We start from the raw sequence: 19,185 nt of genomic DNA, 5'->3' as shown, positions 1-19,185 counted from the left end.
AACTGTTAACTGCCTATTAGGTCCTTCTGTGAAGTGTCGCCTTGAGCCCCTCCCCCATCTGTGGTGGAATGTACGTGTGCTCAGTCTTCTTTTTTTGTTGTTGTTTTGTTTTGTTTTTGTTTTTGTTTTTGTTTTTCGAGACAGGGTTTCTCTGTATAGCCCTGGCTATCCTGGAACTCACTTTGTAGACCAGGCTGGCCTTGAACTCAGAAATCCGCTTGTCTCTGCCTCCCGAGTGCTGGTATTAAAGGCGTGCACCACCACGCCTGGCTTCTACACCTCCACTTCAGCTCCATCCTTTCCTCCTTGCAAAAATAATCCTTCCTTCTGCTTTCATGTCACGTAAAAGAAAATGTCTGTGGTACAGTTTGCAGGCCAAGAAGGATTTAAAACCAAATCCTGAACTTCAGGTTATTGCCTGTAGTGTATCTGTCTCACTCTTTTCATGACTCATTCTTCACCCATAAAATGAGCACTGGAAAGTGATGCTTCAGATACTTTGTGTTTTTTAGATGAAGCCACCCCAGCAGCTGGTAAACATCCAGAATCACTGAGGGGGTTGCCACACAGTAAGTAGTGCAAGTTCCTAGGTCTGCCGGGAGGAGGCCAGCCCTGTCCTGCCTGTTTGTGCTGTGTCTTTGGTTATATTACTAGGTTGTGGGTTGCTTTTAGTTTGTTCACTGATAGAGTAGTGAGTCTTATAGCGTTGTAATTTTTCATCTTTGTTGTTGAGATGACAGAATACAAAATATTAGAAGTAATGTTTTAAGATGCAGGTAACAATGATCATGAGTGGCATTTGGTTTTGACTTTTTAGGGGTCCTACAGGTTGAGCCAGGTTTTTAGTACTTTTAGGCAAGCATTCTATCACATTGCTCTACATCAGTTCAACAGTTTTCTTAAATGCTATTTCTATTGTGGATAATCTGCAATGAATATATATGTGTTCTTAGGTTAAGCAGAATAATAGCATTTTCATCTTTTTCTATTTTTAAATTAAACTTCAAGATTTGAGACATTTCCTTTTTGAAAATATTTCATTAAATCTAAGTTGCCATATTTTGTTATGTATCAATAAGAGGAACCTGTCTAATTGAGCTTTATTATTAGATGCAGCCTTAAACACATTTTCTAGAGTACTTTTTTAGTATTTGATATGAGAGAGAGAAAGTGTATGTGTGTGTGTACATATATGTCCATTATTTTCACACATGCAAATACCCATTTTTAAATATCTGATATGAGATCCCTGGGGGGTTTACGACCCACAGTTGGAAACCACTGTTCTAGAAGGCAGAGTTTATTTGAGTTTACAGTTCCAAAGGGTTAAAATCCATGATGTCAAGAATGAAGGCATGGCAGCAGGAATTGCTGGGAGCTCGCATCTCAAACTGCAAGCAGGAGACTGTGAGAGCACACACAAAAGTTCAGAACCTCTGCCCCCAGTGACACATCTCCAACAAAGCCATGCCCCCTAAACTTCCCCAACGAGTGCTGCCAACTGGGGCCCAAGTATGAAATGTTGCCCCAAGACTTATGGCGGACATCTCATCAGACTGCCACAGCCTGGTCAGTTGGTTGATGGGCTTTTCTTTTTCTTTTTCCTTTCTGTGCTGAGAATGAAAGCCTCACGCACACAAATGGAGTGCTTTGCCACTGAGCCACAGCTTCAGCATAGCCATTTTCAGAGTAATGATCCTAGAGCTGACGTCTTATCATTGTCCAGTGCTAGGTGTTTCTAGTTTAGAAAAAGGGAAATGAGATGGGAAGATGAGCCAGGCGATGGTGGCGCACGCCTTTAATCCCAGCACTCGGGAGGCAGGGGCGGGCGGGGCTACACAGAGAAACCCTGTCTCAAAAAACCAAAAAAAAAAAAAAAAAAAAAAAGATGGGAAGATGACTCTGGTTAAATGTGCTTGCAGAGGATGGGAGTTCAGTTCCTAGCACCACAGTGGACATCTCGGAACCACCCGTGACTCCACCTTCAGAAGCTCTAACACCGCCTGCTTCTGCAGGCACCAGCACTCAACATACACATGCACACAAAAGGGAAAACATACATATTTATTGTGTGTTTGACTGGTCCGAGGGTTGGATCGGTGTCTTTGTCTGGTAGACAGGTGACATGGCTGTGGTAGCTCCTTCTGTCTCTGTTCCCAGGCTTCTCTGACTTCACTCCTTTTCTCTGTTCTAGATCAGGACTTCCCAGCTCATGAGAATCAGCCATTACTGCTGAGTAAGTTCTCTGTTTCAGTCAGCCCTCTTCCTGCCTTGTTCAGCCAATAAAAAGTCCCAACATGGCCAAACTTGATAACACACACCTTTAATTCCAGCAAAGACAGGAGGGTTTCTGAGTTCCAGACCAGCCTGGTCTACAGAGTGAGGTCTAGGACAGCCAGGGCTACACAGAGAAACCCCAAATAAATAAAGTTGTAATTTGATTTTAAATCATTTCACCTCAGCTTTTTAAGTCCATCACACAATGGTCCTGTATGTAATTACTCTGATGTGGCATTCTATTCAGGGCTGTTTTAGCCGCAGTAATTTACTTGGAGGGTAACTGCCCAACTTTCCTTCTTAAATGTAATTAGAATCCAATGGGATAGTTTTGAACTCAGTGTTAGATCAGAGTAAAGATGTACATCGTAGTTTTATCTGGTGGGCAATTATTTCTGCCTGAGGGAAGGCTTTTGTTGTCACTAGTCTGACCCCAGGACATTATCTTTTACTTCAGAGGCTTTTACCTTTGATGTGTTCCCCCCTGCATTTCCCCTCCCTGTTATATTTATTGTATATGTTGAACTATGTTATAAATTTAGTATACGAAATGATGTGTGTATATATGTTTTTGCTTCAGCCTCAGGATGTCAGGAAAACCCTCAGGAGTGGGTTGAGCAAGCTGTAAGAATGAGGAATAGAATGGCATGTAAGTAGATCCCTCTCTTTGCTGCTGTACTTTGTTGACTATCTAATATAACAAATACTGAGCTCTTCCAGTAAGTACTAACGGTCAGCTCTGCTCCCAGATGAGATTGCAGCCAGTGCAGCCAGTACAGTGTAGGAAGTGGCATGCAAAAACCAGTGGGGGCCGTTCCCAGGCCTCACACCTCACAACCTAGCAGCTAATAACTTCAGGTGTGTGTGTGTGTGTGTTCTCGTGGACTCCATATAGATAAGCACTCTACTGCAGCCTTCTTTGCCCCTTATTTCATGTCATAAAAGCTGAAAATTCACAAATAGTATTTTCATGATTATGTTTAGGGTAGCACAAATGTCACTGAATGGAAGAAATATCTGTTGGGCTGATGCCCTCTTCTGATATGTCTGAAGACAATAAGAATGCACTCATATACATAAAATAAATAAATCTTTTTTAATAAATCTGTAAATTGATGTGACAAAATGACCATACTTTGAGCTCAGTCTGTAGAAATACATCCACATTAGTGCTGAAGATGTAACTAGGTGGTGGGGCATTTGGCCAGCATGCATAAAACACTGGGTTCAGTCACAAGATGAACAAAAAACACGCAGGAAATAGTCAGGTCAGTTATTGAGTATTGGCTGTGTGAACTGTCCATTGTTCTCTGCCCTGCATGGTGCTTTGCTCTTCACCCTCCACACCACAGAATTTGGTTTTGGGGCTGAGAACAGTGTTTCACACTACGGCCCACATTGTCTAGAACGCCATCCTTTAGCCTCGGCTGCTCAAGAGTTGGGGTTTTAGAATGGTGTGTACTATCACAGCAGGCTGTATGAAACCCTCACATTTATCTGTTGCTCAGGGAAGGACTGACACACTTAGAGATTGCGGTAATCTCTAATGATTACAGTTGACTTTTCCTCATCAGAGTCTGTATTCCACTCTTAAATGAGCCATTTAGCCGCATAAAATGAAAACACCCTTTCCTCCTGCTTTACTTTTGGCTATTATTTTTCAGTGTTGTGTGTACTACTTGATAGTAGAAAAGCATTTCCTGCCAGGCGTGGTGGCACACGCCTTTAATCCCCAGCACTTGGGAGGTGAATTTCTGAGTTCGAGGCCAGCCTGGTCTACAAAGTGTGTTGCAGGACAGCCAGGGCTACACAGAGAAACCCTGTCTCGAAAAACCAAAAGAAAAAACAAACAAACAAAAAAAGAAAAGAAAAGCATTTCCTCTTAAAATTTGTTTTTCATTGCCTCTTATACTTAGGAAACCAAATACTAATTATTCAGATTATTAGAATTAATGAAAAACCTTTTTTTTTCCTTTTAAATTTGAGAGACAGAATCTCTCTGTGTACACGTGACTATCCTGGAATTCACTATGTAGACCAAACTGACCTTAACTCAGAGAGCTCCACCTGCCTCTGCCTCCTGATTGAAAATTAAAATCTAAGAGGTAGCACTTGAAAGTAGAAAATGCAGTAATGGTAGTCTCTATTACCATGGAAAATTCAGAGCTTCTTGGGGTATTTCTTAGTTTATAATACTGTATTCCAGGAAATAAATAGCAAAGAAAAAAAATTATACACATTAATACCAGAGAAGATTTTTAAACTTTTTTTAGATTAAATTTATTTTGTGTGTGTGTGTGTGTGTGTGTGTGTGTGTGTATGTGTGTGTGTGTGTGTGTATGTGTGTGCGCGCGCGCGCGCATGTGCATGCTTATCCATGAGCTGGAAGAGGGCTTTGGTTCTCTCGGAGCTGGAGTTACAGACATTAGATCTCAGGAACTGAACTCAGGTCCTCTGTAAAAAGTACCAAGTACCCTTAACTGCTGAGCTGTCACTTGAGCTCGAGACTGAAGTGTGTGTGCTGTATTTGCACACAAGTATAGTACCTTCAGAGGTTAGAAGAGGGTGACAGATCCTGTGGAGCTAGAGCTATGAACTCCCTGATGGGAGATTTGGACTCTTGTCCTCTGGAAGAGCAGTCTCTGCTATCTTTACCTCAGTGATATCTCTCAAAACCCTTTTTATTTTCTCTAAGACATTGCTCATTGCGAAAGGAAACTGCTGCTGCCGTTATTCGTGAGAGAGGGTCTCAACTGTATAGCCCTGGCTGGCCTGAAATTAAGTCACCATGACTGGCTTAGCATTGTTTTTGTTTTGTTTTTTTGTTTTTTGACACCAAATTTGTAGTTAAGTTTTAGAATTTGGAGTTAAGTACTTGTAATTACCGTACCTAGGTATTGTACTGGACTTTGAGAGTGCTGTAGAAAAATGGCATGCAAGAAATGTGCATGCATCCAGTTGAGTATAGTAGTGCACACCTATAATTGGGCTGCCTAGACAGGAGGTTTGAAAACACCCTGGGCTACATATCTAGACCAAGGAAAGAAAGATTACTAGTCCATTAACAAAGTTTTGTTTAGTACAGAACAATGGCAAGGATGAAAATATTTGTAACAGTGAAAGACACCAGTGGTGATTTTGTAATAGCCTTTACATAATTACTCTTCAGTCCAAGATAGTTGTTTAAACTTCTGTCCCGGGTATTTTGTTTAGCTTCTGGTTGCTACTGCTTTGGGTTTTGGACAGGATCTCACATAGCCAGCTCTAGACTTCTCCTTATTTTTGTGCCACCTCTGAGTGCTTGATCTTAGTTGTACACCATCAAGCCTGAGCTGTTCTCTCTCATGTTTTGTTTTGTTTGAGACAGGGTTTCTCTGTGTAGCACTGGCTGTACTGGAACTCACTTTGTAGACCAGGCTGGCCTCGAACTCAGAAATCCCCCTGCCTCTGCCTCCCGAGTGCTGGGATTAAAGGTGTGCTCCACCACCGCCCAGCCACATAATTGTTAATACTTACGTATATCATGTGAAAATCAATAACTGGCAGATTCACGACCCTGCACTCTTGACTTTTATGGAGTAACTGCTGCTATAACTTTGGACTTGAAAATCTCTATAGATTTCCATGTTTCTCTTACTGCTTTTAGTGATTTAGTAAGGAAGAGAGAATACCTCAGCAGTTTATACATAGCAGTCTTCAAAGTATGTTTATGATCTATGGATTACATACATAGTGTGTACAACACATATGTAATACTTATTAGTCATATCCATCATAAAGAGTAAAACATCACAGAACTGCCATATCCCATTTATCTTTGTAATTATGTAATGAGGTCTTTAAGATGAGCATCTGATATATTGGGGACCTTTTTAGTATTTTGTTTTTAATAGTGCATTTGTAACCTATGGCATAATTTAAATGTTTCTAATAAAGTTTCATGAGCAGAATTGGTAACCCAAAGAATCGGCTCTTAGAGTTAGCATGATGTCACTTTGTCTTGCTTGGTTGTTGAGTGTTTCAGTTTTGTTTCTGTTTTCTGGTCATATGACTCAAGGCAATTTCTGTATCTTAGCAGCTCTAACTTTATTCCTGTGATCTAGCCCAGGGTTTCTCAAGCACAAGGAAGAGCATCTATCTGTTCAGAGTTGTCCATCCCAGAGTTACTGCAGGCGGGTGGTAGACGGATGTGACCGCAGAGGGAGGCCGTACCAGTAAAGTTGTTGGGCCTCTCTGTCTCTTGATACAGTTTTTGTTTTGTTTTGTTTTGTTTTATAAGATTTTAAAAATATTAATTAAGAATTTAATGGCCAGAATCCTACAGAAACTATTTCAGTCATTCTAAGATAGAAAATAATGATTTAAGATTGCATTTTAAATGGAAATTCTTATTCCATGTAATTTAGTAATCCATAATCTACATTTTCCTCTTTCTTACAATATCTTCACAGGTAGCAGTTTTGTAAATAGTCATTTTCCAGATTATTTCAGGCTTCTATTAGGGTGTGCATGGTTTTTTGCCCTCTTATCTTTGTTCCTAACACAGCTGCAAGGCTTTCTCTCTACACTGAGTATGTAAGGGTTCCCTCTGTACTTGGTTAGTGTTGCTGTAATGAACTGTGAGGGGCATCAGTGTAGCAGGCGTTTGGAGACTCTGCTTCACCTACCACCTCTGCTTGACCCCTGCATTTTCTTTCCTGTAATGAGAATACATAGGCAAATAAAACATAAAAATGATGGTCTTCTGAAATTACTTTTTATTTTAGATAACAACATTCAGAAATCCAACTTTGGAAACCAGTCTCCATCAACCTCCAGGCCACGTAAGTCTGTCTAATCATTATGTGGGCCAAACTTGATAGCTTGGATTTACAACATTTTTTGACAGCAGTATGACTTGATGCTATTTGAAGCATCATATAAGCACTTCTTTGGAAAAAGTATATACTATATCAGCAGGGAAATTCCGTGGAGACAAACCATATGAAACATCTAGTTTCCTCTTGACTTTATTGTTCATAGTCCCAAAAATAAATGTTGATAAGTAGGGCTGGAGAGATTGTTCGGTGAGTAAAATCTTACTGTCTGAGCCTCAGCACCAAAGTTCAGACTCTGGAACCACATAAAGGTGGAGGAGAGAAGCGACTCGGCAAAGTTACACTCCGACCTCCACGCGCATGCGTACACCCACCATGGCCTGTGCACACACATGGCACTAATAGTCTATTAGTGAGGAAGCCACCCTTACCATTACACTGAAGTAGGCCAGATTAGCAGGAAGGGAACATATAGTGTGACCGAAACAAATGCTGCAGGTTTTGAAGTCACAGAGGTGTATTTGAACTAAACTGGAACACTTACCTTGTATACAGCCTTGAAGAATTTTCTTATTCCCAAAGCCTGTTACCTTGAATAATAAGTACTAAGCAATTATTAGTGATTCTGAAATTTTTGTGTCTTTCTACACTGATAAAAATACTTACAAAGAGTTTGAATTAATTTGTAAATGACAGGATTTTTTTTTTTTTCCCGAGAGAGGGTTTCTCTGTGTAGCCCTGGCTGTTCTAGAACTCACTCTGTAGACCAGGCTAGCCTTGAACTCAGAAATTCGCCTGCCTCTGCCTCCCAAGTGCTGGGATTAAAGGCGTGCGCCACTGCACCACTGCCGGTGGCAGGATTCTTTTTTATGGATGATTGTCCCTATCTACTCATCAGTTGATGGACATTTGAGTTGTCTCCACTGCTTGACTCTTCTGCATCATTGCTGTAGTGAACCTGAGATGCAGATGTCTCCTCCACATACTGAATTCATCCCTTTGGATGCATACCCAGCAGTGGAGTTGCAGGATCACATAGTAGTTTTAAAAAGAGGACTAAACCTACTCATATTTACCTAGACATTAATCTCTAGTTTAATAAACTTTACTTGGACTCTCATACCCACTTCTGTTTTTAGATACCTAAAAATATTATTCAGATATGAAGAATTTTCAAAACCTTTTTATGGAATTGTGGACTTTCCTTACAACTTAACATTGCATAACTGACAGTAAAGACTAGTGAGGTTGTAGGGAGAGGAAGAGTCCTTATTCACTCTGATGGGAGGATAAAAGTTTCCAGAAATTACAGAGCTGCCATAGACCCAGGTATACCCCCTGGGTATACAGCCAAAGAGTTCCATGTCCTGCCACAGAGACCCTTGTGTGTCCATCCATGTTCACTGCTGTTCTATTCACAACAGCAAGGAAGTAGAACCAGCCTGTGAATGGGTAATGAAAATGTGCTACACACACACACACACACAGACTTTTATTCAGATGTAAAGGAGGTGTAATTATGGAATTTTCAAGGAAGTGGGTGTGTCTGGAAAGTATAGCATTAAGGAAGGTGGCTCAAACGCAGACAGAAACTGTGTGTTCTCTTATATGCAGACTCTAGCCTGCAATGTATCAGTGTATATGTGTATAAATTATAATATGTTTAAGCATATGTACATATAAATAAATGTAAATGTGGGTAAAGCATAAAATACCAGAAGGAAAACCGAGAGGGGTAAGACTAAGTGCTCAGGAAGGATGAAGGAGGCGGAAGTGGGCGGGCAAAGGATATGGAACAGCAGGATAAGCGGCAGGTCCTTAAGTGCGGCCTGAAACAGGAAACCAGGGACTGTTAGTGAGATTTTTGCTCTTAAAATTCATTGTCATTTTCTAGAATTGTTTTAGTTGGTAGTTCCTTTTTGCTGTTTTTTGGGGGGAGGGGAAGGTGTGTGTGTGTGTGTGTGTGTGTGTGTATTTTAGGCAAGCTTTTATGTAGTCTGTGTTGGCCTTGAATTCACTACATAGCTGAAGCTGGCCTTGAACTCTTGATGATATTGGCTCTACCTTCCAAGTGCTGAAGTTACAGGCATGAGCCACCACATCTTGCTTAAATTCTTAGAATTTGAATAAAGTGTCGTGCATTAATCATTAGAAAATACTGATTCACTAAGCTATCAGATTTTCACTGGGTATGGTGGGAATCTGAAGTAGTAGTCATACCCGACTACAGAGTGAGACTTCATCCTTGAAGCAGTGTATGCAGCCAGGGAGCTCCCAGGGATAATCCCAGCACTCAGGAGGAAAAGACAGGAGGATCACCCAGGAGTTTGAGTCAGCCTGGTCTATATAGTGAGTTTCAGACTAGTCGAGGTTACATAGTGAGACCTCCTCTCATGAAAACAAAGCAAATGGTATGTGCATTTTCTGAATGTTGACACACTATGTACAGTATAAAAGATTGCATTTGTTAATGTCACTATCAAACTCAAGATCTTTCAAGAGTTAAATATTGCTAGGAGTGGTGATGCCTGCCTGTAATCCCAGTCCTAGTGATGATAGTTGTGTAGTGAGGAGCAGTGGGAGACCTGGCATGAGTTCAGTGCCCTGACTCACACAATATTATTAACTGAGTTAAAAAATAAGGGGCTGGTGAGATGGCTCAGCTGGTAAAGGCTTTTGTGCACAGGTCTGAATCTGAGTTCAGTTGTTGTCTTAGTCAAGGTTTCTATTCCTGCACAAACATGACCAAGAAGCAAATTGGGGAGGAAAGGATTTATTGGGCTTACACTTCCACATTGCTGTTCATCACCAAAGGAAGTCAGGACTGGAACTCAAGCAGGTCAGAAAGCAGGAGCTGATGCAGAGGCCATGGAGGGATGTTACTTACTGGCTTGCTTCCCCTGGATTGCTCAGTCTGCTCTCTTATAGAACCCAAGACTGCCAGCCCAGAGATGGTCCCACCCACAAGGGGCCTTTCCCCCTTGATCACTAATTGAGAAAATACCCCATAGCTGGATCTCATGGAGGCATTTCCCCAAATGAAGCTCCTTTCTCTGTGATAACTCAGCCTGTGTCAAGTTGACACATAAAACCAGCCAGTACAGTCGTCTAGACCCACATGGTAGAGGAAAGAACTGACTGTCACAGGTTGTACACACACACACTTTTTAAAGTTAAGTATTGGTAGCTATTAGTTTTGTAATGGTAGGAGCAGTATTTCCAGAATTCTAATTTTCACATGAAAGTTTGAATGTTACACTGGCAACAAATATTGCCTGAAAGTCCCGGGTGTGCTTTGTTCATTGTTCATGAAATACAGGAATGTGACTAATCATAGATTATTAATTATTTTTCAAGTAAAAATGATTCATTTTCAAAAGTGCTGATTCAAGTAGCAGCTTAGTTGTAAAATTCCTTTTTCTTTGGACAACTGTTGTCTATGCTGTACAGCAGACAACATTGAGAAAATATGTACTCAGAGGGTTAAAGGTCTTGTAGTGGGGTCTTTTTTATTGTTGTTTTTAGTTTTGGGTTTTTTTGGTTTTTTTTTTTTTTTTTTTTTTTTTTTTTTTGGTTTGGTTTGGTTTGGTTTTTTGGTGCTAGATAATGTGTTAGGGCCTCACACATACTACATAGACATTTATACCAAGTTACAGCATGCCCCAGCCCGAGGACTAAGGTGTAACAAATTCATTTAGCTACTTCATGAAGGATAGTCTTAATGGAAACAGATTCTTTCTCTCTCCCTTTAAATTTTACTACACTTATGTAGTGTGTGTGTGTGTGTGTGTGTGTGTGTGTGTGTGTGTGTAGGTAAAAGGACGGGTTTCAGTGGCACCTTTGCCTGCTGAGCCATCTCACCAGCCTTTCTCCTAATTGTTGGTTTGGTTGCTTTTGGTTTTGGTTTTAGTTTTGGTTTGAAACAGTGTCTGTCTGCATAGCTCTGGCTAGTTTGGAACTCACAGAAACTTAACTTGCCTCCTGAGTGCTGGGATTAACAACACCTGGCATCTGCCATTCATTTTAACCTCTAATGGTATCAGAGAAAACTACAATGACTGTGCTAAGACAGCTAAGTCAGTCCCCAGTGAGCCCTGCCTCATCATCTGAAGATTTCCCATGTTAGCTGATTCACCACCAGGACAAGTATCACCCATGCAAAAAACAAAAATGACTTATTGTCAACTTTAGGGACCATACCTACCAAGTAGTGTTTCAGATAGCTTCAGGCTGTACCCTGAGATCTGCTGCTCCAAAAGATTCCTAGCAGTTCTATTTACTAAAGTAATTAATCAGGAAAAGCTTCGGAAGTGGATTTATTGGTAAGTGAAGTGATCTACAAAATTGCTGTGGAAGTGGAAAAGCATTCTGTAAATGAAACGATAACATAATTATCTCCAGTAATATGGACAGGTTCAGTGCCAGAGTTGTACACTGTCAGCCTGCATGCCACAAAGGAAGCTATCAGTACGGTGAATTCACTGTAACTCTAGGAGGTTCCATTACACTCAGCCTTTGTATCCACACATACATACATATACACACAAAAAGAAATCACTCCCCCTTGAATCTAAGAAAATGTGACATGTATGACCTTTTTTTTTTTTTTTTCTGAGCAGAAGCGGCTATCCAACACCCAAATGAACCTTCTGTCAAGATAAAGTGGTGGCTGCTGGGACTTGTTGCCACCCTTGCAGTGGGAATATTTTGGTTCTTTCATACCCCTGCAGTGGAAACCACTGCCGTTCAAGAATTCCAGAACCAGATGAAGCAACTCCAGTCTAAGTACCAGAGTCAAAATGAGAAGCTGTGGAAGAGAGGCACCACCTTCTTAGAAAAACATCTGAATAACTCCCTCCCTCGACCCCAGCCTGCCATCCTGTTGCTCACTGCAGCTCAAGATGCTGCAGAAGTGCTCAAGTGTCTGAGTGAACAAATTGCCGACGCCTACTCCTCCTTCCGTAGTGTCCGTGCCATCCGGATTGACGGGGCAGGTAAAGCTGCTCAGGACAGTGACCTCGTTAAGCATGAAGTCGATCAGGAGCTGACTGATGGATTTAGAAATGGCCAGAATGCAGCTGTGGTACACCGCTTCGAATCCCTGCCTGCTGGCTCAACCTTGATCTTCTATAAATACTGTGACCATGAAAATGCAGCCTTCAAAGATGTAGCCCTCGTCCTGACTGTACTGTTGGATGAGAAGACGCTGGAAGCCAGTCTAGGCCTAAAGGAAATTGAAGAGAAAGTGAGGGATTTCCTTAAAGTCAAGTTCACCAGCTCTAGCACGGCCAGTTCCTACAACCACATGGACCCAGACAAGCTGAGTGGGCTCTGGAGCCGCATCTCCCACCTCGTGCTGCCTGTGCAGCCTGAGAACGCTCTGAAAGCAGGCAGCTGCTTATGAGGGAGAGAAGCAGAAACCCATCTCTGGTTTGAGCAGTTTTGAGACCTTGTAACCAGAGATGGAATTTGGAACAGTTTTTGAAAACTGGTTTCTTTTTAAAGGAAGTAAAGTTCATACATAAAAGTGGAATAACTAAATCATTAACCAGCCTAACTATCTGTGATTTGAGAGAATTGTTTCTCTATTTCCACTCTGAACCATGTTAAGGGTATTTAGCATAGTGTACAGTATATGCAGTTCCCGAGTGTCTGCCTTGATTCTGGCCGAATCATTCTTGCTGTGGTGTGACCAGTGAGAAGGACTAGGTTCCTCTCTCAAAGAATCAGCTCTATAGTTAACTTTGGATTTACTTGTGTTTGTGATCTTATTAATGGCTGACAGCTCCCTAATTGTAGCTGTGGATTCCCCATATTTTTTCTCTCATACCATTTAAATGTGTGATCCTTAGCTGCTGCCTATAAAAACAGAACTGGGTGTGCGGTTTAGCCAGCCCCTCCCTCACTGGGTTTTAGAGAGGGGAGGAGGGATTTGGAGGTAGAAAAAGAAGAGAAATTGTTCAATAGAGAAGGAAAAGGAAGAAGGGAAAAAAGATAGTTGCAAGCTAGGTGCGGTAAACCACGCCTGTGATCTATCTCAGTATTGTCTCAGGGGAGTCAGGAGAAACAGAAGTTCAAGGCCAGCCTCATCTAGTTAGTGGGTTTTCTGCCACCCTGGGCTACATAAGACACTGTCTTAAAAAAAAAATTAAAACTCAAAATGAAACTTTACTTTTTAAAAAAAGAAACATAAACGTGACAAGAAGCCTATGAGAGGTAGTCACGCGGGCACGCCTAGGCGACGGCCTCTAACTGTTACAGTTTGCTCTTTCTGTTTGTGTTCTTGTATGAGGCTAAAGCTCAGTGGTGGAGCTTTAGCCCAGCCTGTGCAATACCCTGGATTCAGTACCCAGCATTCCACACGCCTGTAATCTCGGCACTCACTCATCACATTGCAGTTGGAGTATCTTGAATTGAAAGCCAGCCTGGAGTATATATATGTCAAGACCCTAATTCAACCCCACTCCCCAGGAAAAAAAGAGTGCCATGGTCCTCCCAAGATTTTTTAAGCTTATATGTTATGCAGTGTATTTCCTTACTTAGCTCTTATCAATTTGAAAGGTAGACAAATTCAAAGTATTCTCTTTGATAATACCTGACAGTTTTTGTCCTAAAGAAAATACAGTTTCTGGTACATCCTCAACTTGATGGTTTGGGATTTTTTAAATTATTATTATTACTATTATTACTTAATTTTTTTACTTTTTTGCCAATACTAGGAATTGAACCTGAGATCCCACACCAGCTGGTCACGTGTTCTCCTGGTGACCATCCCCTAGCAGTATAAACACATTTCAAAGTCAGGTAACTCATGTCTACAATGCCAGCCCTTGGGAAGCTGAAGAAGAAGCCATTATTAGCTGTATAGTGAGTTTCAAGCCAGCTTGCCTGGGCTATAGGATGAAGTACTGCCTCCACACCCACTATCCCCTCCCTGCCCCCCAATACACAACCATCCCCACTACCCCCCTTCCCACTCCTCCCACCCCCACCCCACCCCATCCCCGTCTCCACACCCACTACCTCCCTCCCTCCCATCTCCACAGCCATTATCCCCCCAATACACAACACAGAGATAGCTTCAAAAATTGGTAAACAGTTCTCTTCTGGGCTGTTGAAGAGAACTTCATTTTCTCTGTACGTGAGTACTAGAAGTCTGGGAATGGTGATCCATAACAAATGCAGAGATATACTATGCACATGATCATTTTGTTGAGTGAGTACCTCAAGCCAAAAGAGTGAACCTTACCACACATGAAGAACGGTGGACCTAGGTCTCTACTGCTCGAGTATTTTAGGGTATTTTGCATTTATAACTAGGTATTCTCATCTGTCCGCTGCTGTTTTGTTTTCTACTCTTAATCGATGTACCTTGAGTTCTTCTCCATAGACATCTAAATGAGAGTACTACTTTAGAGTCCTAGTCAACTGTTCTTTACCCACTGGGAATTTCTTGATGGGTGGTAAGATTTGTATTACTATCTGTTTCGGTTAGGTCAGACTGATAAGATTCTCATTTTGTAAAGAATTATAAAAAAGTTTTTGAAAATCTTTATTTTTTACATACATATCATAAGGAAATAGAAATGTCTTATATTCCACTGACTTAAATAAATTACTTTTATCTTTCAGAAAAAAACAATTGTAGCAGTTAATGTGTAAAAAGCTTTTAAAAGCTATTTTAGTAATTTAAATAAATTTACTTTTTGGGTTTGTATTCTGTATGTTATAAACTTAATGGTTTATAAGCCTGTTTTTTGTTTTTTTGTGTTTTTCCTGGTTTTTCGAGACAGGGTTTCTCTGTGTAGCCCTGGCTGTCTTAGAACTCACTTTATAGACCAGGCTGGCCTCGAACTCAGAAATCCGCCCACCTCTGCCTCCCAAGTGCTGGGATCAAAGGCGTGCGCCACCACGCCCGGCTCTACAAGCCTGTTTTACTTAATCCAACTCTTTCCTTGAAAAATTTAATGACCTTGACTAAGAGAAGCTCAGGCCAAAAAAATGCATTGCTTAGAGACAAAGTAACTATGATTTCTTTTTCACTTTTTTTATTCCATGTATTTTGAATTTTCATCCAAGTAGAGTTGCATTAGTCTCTTGATTTCTCATGAGTTCCTGAGCAGAGTTCGTGTTTAATGGCCTCTTGAAAGAACCTGTCTGGATTTCCTTTTTCTAGTCACTCCCTCTCATTTTTAATGCCACATTGTGTGTGTGTGTGTGTGTGTGTATGTGTGTGTGTGTGTGTGTGTGTGTGTATTATTGTGCTTTATACAGAATAGGTCTTTCTGCAGGTACACCCATAATAAGCCAGTTTTCACTGTCCCAGAGAACGTGTACTCAAGGATGTCTCCACCTGACCCTCTCTGGCGGCAGCACTCGAGCAAGGCCCGCACCTCCCCTGGGCTGCACGGTAAAGTTGACTATGTTGGGGTTGTGTGGACATGATTGTGGGAGAGCAGACCCCCACCCCTCTGCTGGCATGGGCTCAGGCAGGATGGCCCCTCTCTCCTGCCCCTTGCTGGCTACAGGACTCTGGGGAGCACAGCTCTGGAGAGCTGGCCCTGGCCCTTGACAGCTGTGGCACTTGGGTGAGCTGGCTCCACCCCTAACCCTTATACAAGGCAGTTCTGGAGAGCTGGTCCGGCTCACTACCAGCTGCTGCAGGCAGAAGATCTGGCCTTGCCCCTTGCTCGGCCAAAGCAGGAAAGCTGACCCTGGTATGGGCACAGACATCTGGTAGGCTGTCCAACTCAGCTATTACCAAAGCTCAAATCCAAGGCTTTGAGTTGGCCCACCCCAGCATCTACCCATCTATGAGCTGTTGGAGCATTGTGAAAGGGCCAGTCCTGCAGATTCAAAGCTGCAGGATCTCCATGACACAGGGCAACAACAGGATATCAAAGAGGAGATCCAGTCAAAATCCAGTACTGAAAGCGTAGGAAAAACAAAAAGTGAGAGGGCCTGAACCTGACCAACGACTCATTGCCAGGAATCTTTGCAAGTAGAGCCATTTGGGCAAAGGAGTGCACTGTGGATACACTGCAGCTTCGGTGAGATGTTTTGTTTTGTTTGTTTTTTGTTTTCTTTTCTTTTAGAGGTGAGGTTGTAAGGGCAGAAGGCAAATATGGAGGAGTGGGATTAGGGTGCGTGATGTGAAAAGGGTTTTTTACATTTTTTATTTATGTATGTATTTTGATTATATATTTTATTTATTTTATGTGAGCATACACATGCCTCAGTACTCATGAAATAGTAGATCTGAGTATAAGTTGGAGGTTTTTTCTCTCTTACCATGTGGGCTTTGGGGATCTAACTCAGGTTCAGGCTTGGTGGCAACCGCCTGTACATGCTGAGCCATCTCAACAGCCCTGGTTACCTGTTAGGTCAAGAACATAACATACTTGCCTGGCGTGCACATGGCCCTGGGTTCTGCCCTCAGCACCTATTCAGGAACTGAGTAAGTGAAAGGAGAGTGGCTCCCTGGGCATTTGAGGTCAGCCTCGGCTAAGCAGAGTCAGTATCTCCTGAGAACCAGGGTGGGAGTGTGGATCAGCGGGAGGACACTTGCCTCACACCTGTGAGCCTCTTAGTTCACTCCTCCCGTACTGCAAAAGGAAAAGCACGAGCAAGCGAGCAAGCGGGTTTGTCAGGGCCTAAGCTCTACTCTGTTCACGCCTCCCTATCCTTTCACGTGAGAGAGAGGGTAAGTCAACAGCGTGGAAGAGGGAACTGCAGTCTCCAGAAACTGAGCACGGGATTTTGATCGACAGTAGTAATCCTCGCCCAAGAATTTTACAGTCCAGTATCAGCTTTACAGTTTTTTTGGAACTAAATTTGCTTCCCTTCATTCAATTACCTCCTCTACAGTTTTCTAATTCTCAATCAAAACTGAAAGTCAACTGACTTTCCATTCAGTAAGAACTCACAGAGATGAAAGTTTGCATATTTCGTGTCATTGATCAGGGCCTAAGCTGAAACTGTGCAATCTCACTAAGTATCCTTTGTGTTGATTTACGTATACCTGGAGTTCTCATAAGGGTGATGGCAACGATGAGGCTGGTGTGCTTCATTGTCCTTACCAAGGTCACAGAGTGTGAATGAGTCTGAGAAGTCTTTTCCTAAGGAAGACTTTACTGGCCTACGCAAGAACCCTGTGGTACAGGATGCTCTTGCTAGGTAGGGAAAGTATAGGCTCACCTGTGCAAACCCAGGGAAAAACTTATACTCCACACTGTGGACAGGATGTTTGGCCTCTTAGCTCCTACATGTTCTTAGATTCTTGGACACAACTTCCTCTTTTCCTGGCTTCATTTCTCCACCCTCATTGCTTGGCTAAGTTTTTTTTTTTTTTTTAAAGATTTATTTATTTATTATATGTAAGTACACCATAGCTGTCTTCTGACACTCCAGAAGAGGGCGTCAGATCTCATTACAGATAGTTGTGTGCTACCTTTTGGTTGCTGGGATTTGAACTCAGGACCTTAGGTAGAGCAGTCAGTGCTCTTAACTGCTGAGCCATCTCTCTAGCCCTGCTTGGCTAAGTTTTTAATAAGGCCTTAGATTTATCAGTCTTAACATGAGATCTTCTCCTATTCCCCTAATACTGTTGGAAGTACTGTGTGTGTGTGTGTGTGTGAGAGAGAGAGAGAGAGAGAGAGACTTTTAGGTTTTTCGAGACAGGGTTTCTCTGTGTAGCCCTGGCTGTCCTGGAACTCACTTTGTAGACCAGGCTGGCCTCGAACTCAGAAATCCACCTGCCTCTGCCTCCTGAGTGCTGGGATTAAAGGTGTGCGCCACCACGCCTGGCTATAACTTAAAACCTTAAGAAACCTTTATAATCCTGAAAAGAAGCTGTGGTGGAAAGTGGAAAGTTCCTGGGCTAAGTGGGTGATTTGGAGGCTGGCAAGCATCCATCACAAGTGTCATGAGACAGCCAGAGATGCTCCTGATGAAAGGCAGCTTCCATAGGCTCCCGACTGAACCTTGGCCAGAGCCTGATACTGTCCCCACTCCAACCTGTCTTGAGGAATGAATGAATCACTCTTAAAGACTCGTCTGACTGGTAGAGGGATATTCTGCTTTTCCGGACTGAGTTTCTCAAGCTGATTAAAGTGGTAGGCCCTTTGTGTTCTCATTTATCCTGCAGTGCACTCCTGAGTGTGGACTTCCACTGCCATTTGCAGAAAGCAGGAAGTGGTAATAGCTTAATGGTGGTATTCACATTGTGCACCCCTCCCCCAGTGGTACACATTTATAGTTCCAAACTCTCAAGAGACTGAGGGGGGATTGCTGAATCCCAAGAGTTCAGTGCTGGGCTGGGCAATATAGTGAGACCTTGTCTATTAAAAATTAAAATTTAGGGGCTCGAGAGTTCACTCAGTGGTCAAAAGCCTTGCTGTTCTTGCAAAAGACCCAGGTTCAATCCCAATGCTGATGTGAAGGCTCACAGCTTTCTTAGCCACCAAGCATGTGTGTGGTACACATATACATGCAGGTAAAATGCTCATACAAAGTAAAACAAATCTTTAAAAACGAAGAAAAGTAAGCTGGGCGTGGTGGCACACACCTTTAATCCCAGGACTCAGGAGGCAGAGGCAGGTGGATTTCTGAGTTCGAGGCCAGCCTGGTCTACCAAGTGAGTTCCAGGACAGCCAGGGCTACACAGAGAAACCCTGTCTCGAAAAACAAAAACAAAAACAAACAAACAAAAAAGTACTTTTTTAAATAAAAGTTTTTTTTTAATAAAAGTTCAATTTGTTGACTAAAAGAGCAAGCTTTACCATAATCAGCTTTATCTAAGTAGAGTGTATCTCTTTGGTTCTGTGGTTTCTTTTCCTGTTCTTAAACTATTTCAGACAATTAAAATGAAGGAAATTCTTCAAACAACATTATCCTGGCACTAGACTCAGGAAAAGACACAACAATAAAAAACAAAACAGCACGCACCAGTATCCCTGATAAATTGGTGAGGACCACTACTAAATCAAATCTAGCAGCATATAAAAAGATGATACACACACACATACACACAAAGATGATACACCAAGATCAGCCAGGAATTGTCCCAGGGATGCAGGGACAGTTCAATATA

General features: G+C 42.1%; 1 protein-coding gene across 2 annotated transcripts in view; it reads left to right on the top strand.

Annotated features, from left to right (window-relative positions):
* Positions 1–13,737, top strand: part of Tor1aip1 (torsin 1A interacting protein 1) — a 29,162-nt gene extending 15,425 nt beyond the window's left edge. Inside the window, exons 7-11 of one of the 2 annotated variants that reach the window (XM_021174234.3) lie at positions 513–569; positions 2,195–2,236; positions 2,858–2,926; positions 7,044–7,100; positions 11,714–13,737. In XM_021174234.3, the coding sequence (XP_021029893.1) occupies positions 513–569; positions 2,195–2,236; positions 2,858–2,926; positions 7,044–7,100; positions 11,714–12,498 (1,010 nt within the window). In that variant the 3' untranslated portion in view covers positions 12,499–13,737. The remainder of the gene's footprint in view (positions 1–512; positions 570–2,194; positions 2,237–2,857; positions 2,927–7,043; positions 7,101–11,713) is intronic. The other variant, XM_021174243.3, reaches the window with a different exon arrangement.
* The last annotated feature ends 5,448 nt before the right edge of the window (positions 13,738–19,185 follow it).

Source organism: Mus caroli, unplaced genomic scaffold, assembly GCF_978045245.1.
Source record: "Mus caroli unplaced genomic scaffold, Mus_caroli_1 scaffold_1, whole genome shotgun sequence".
Lineage (NCBI taxonomy): Eukaryota > Metazoa > Chordata > Mammalia > Rodentia > Muridae > Mus > Mus caroli.
This window is presented reverse-complemented; position numbering and strand designations above follow the sequence as displayed.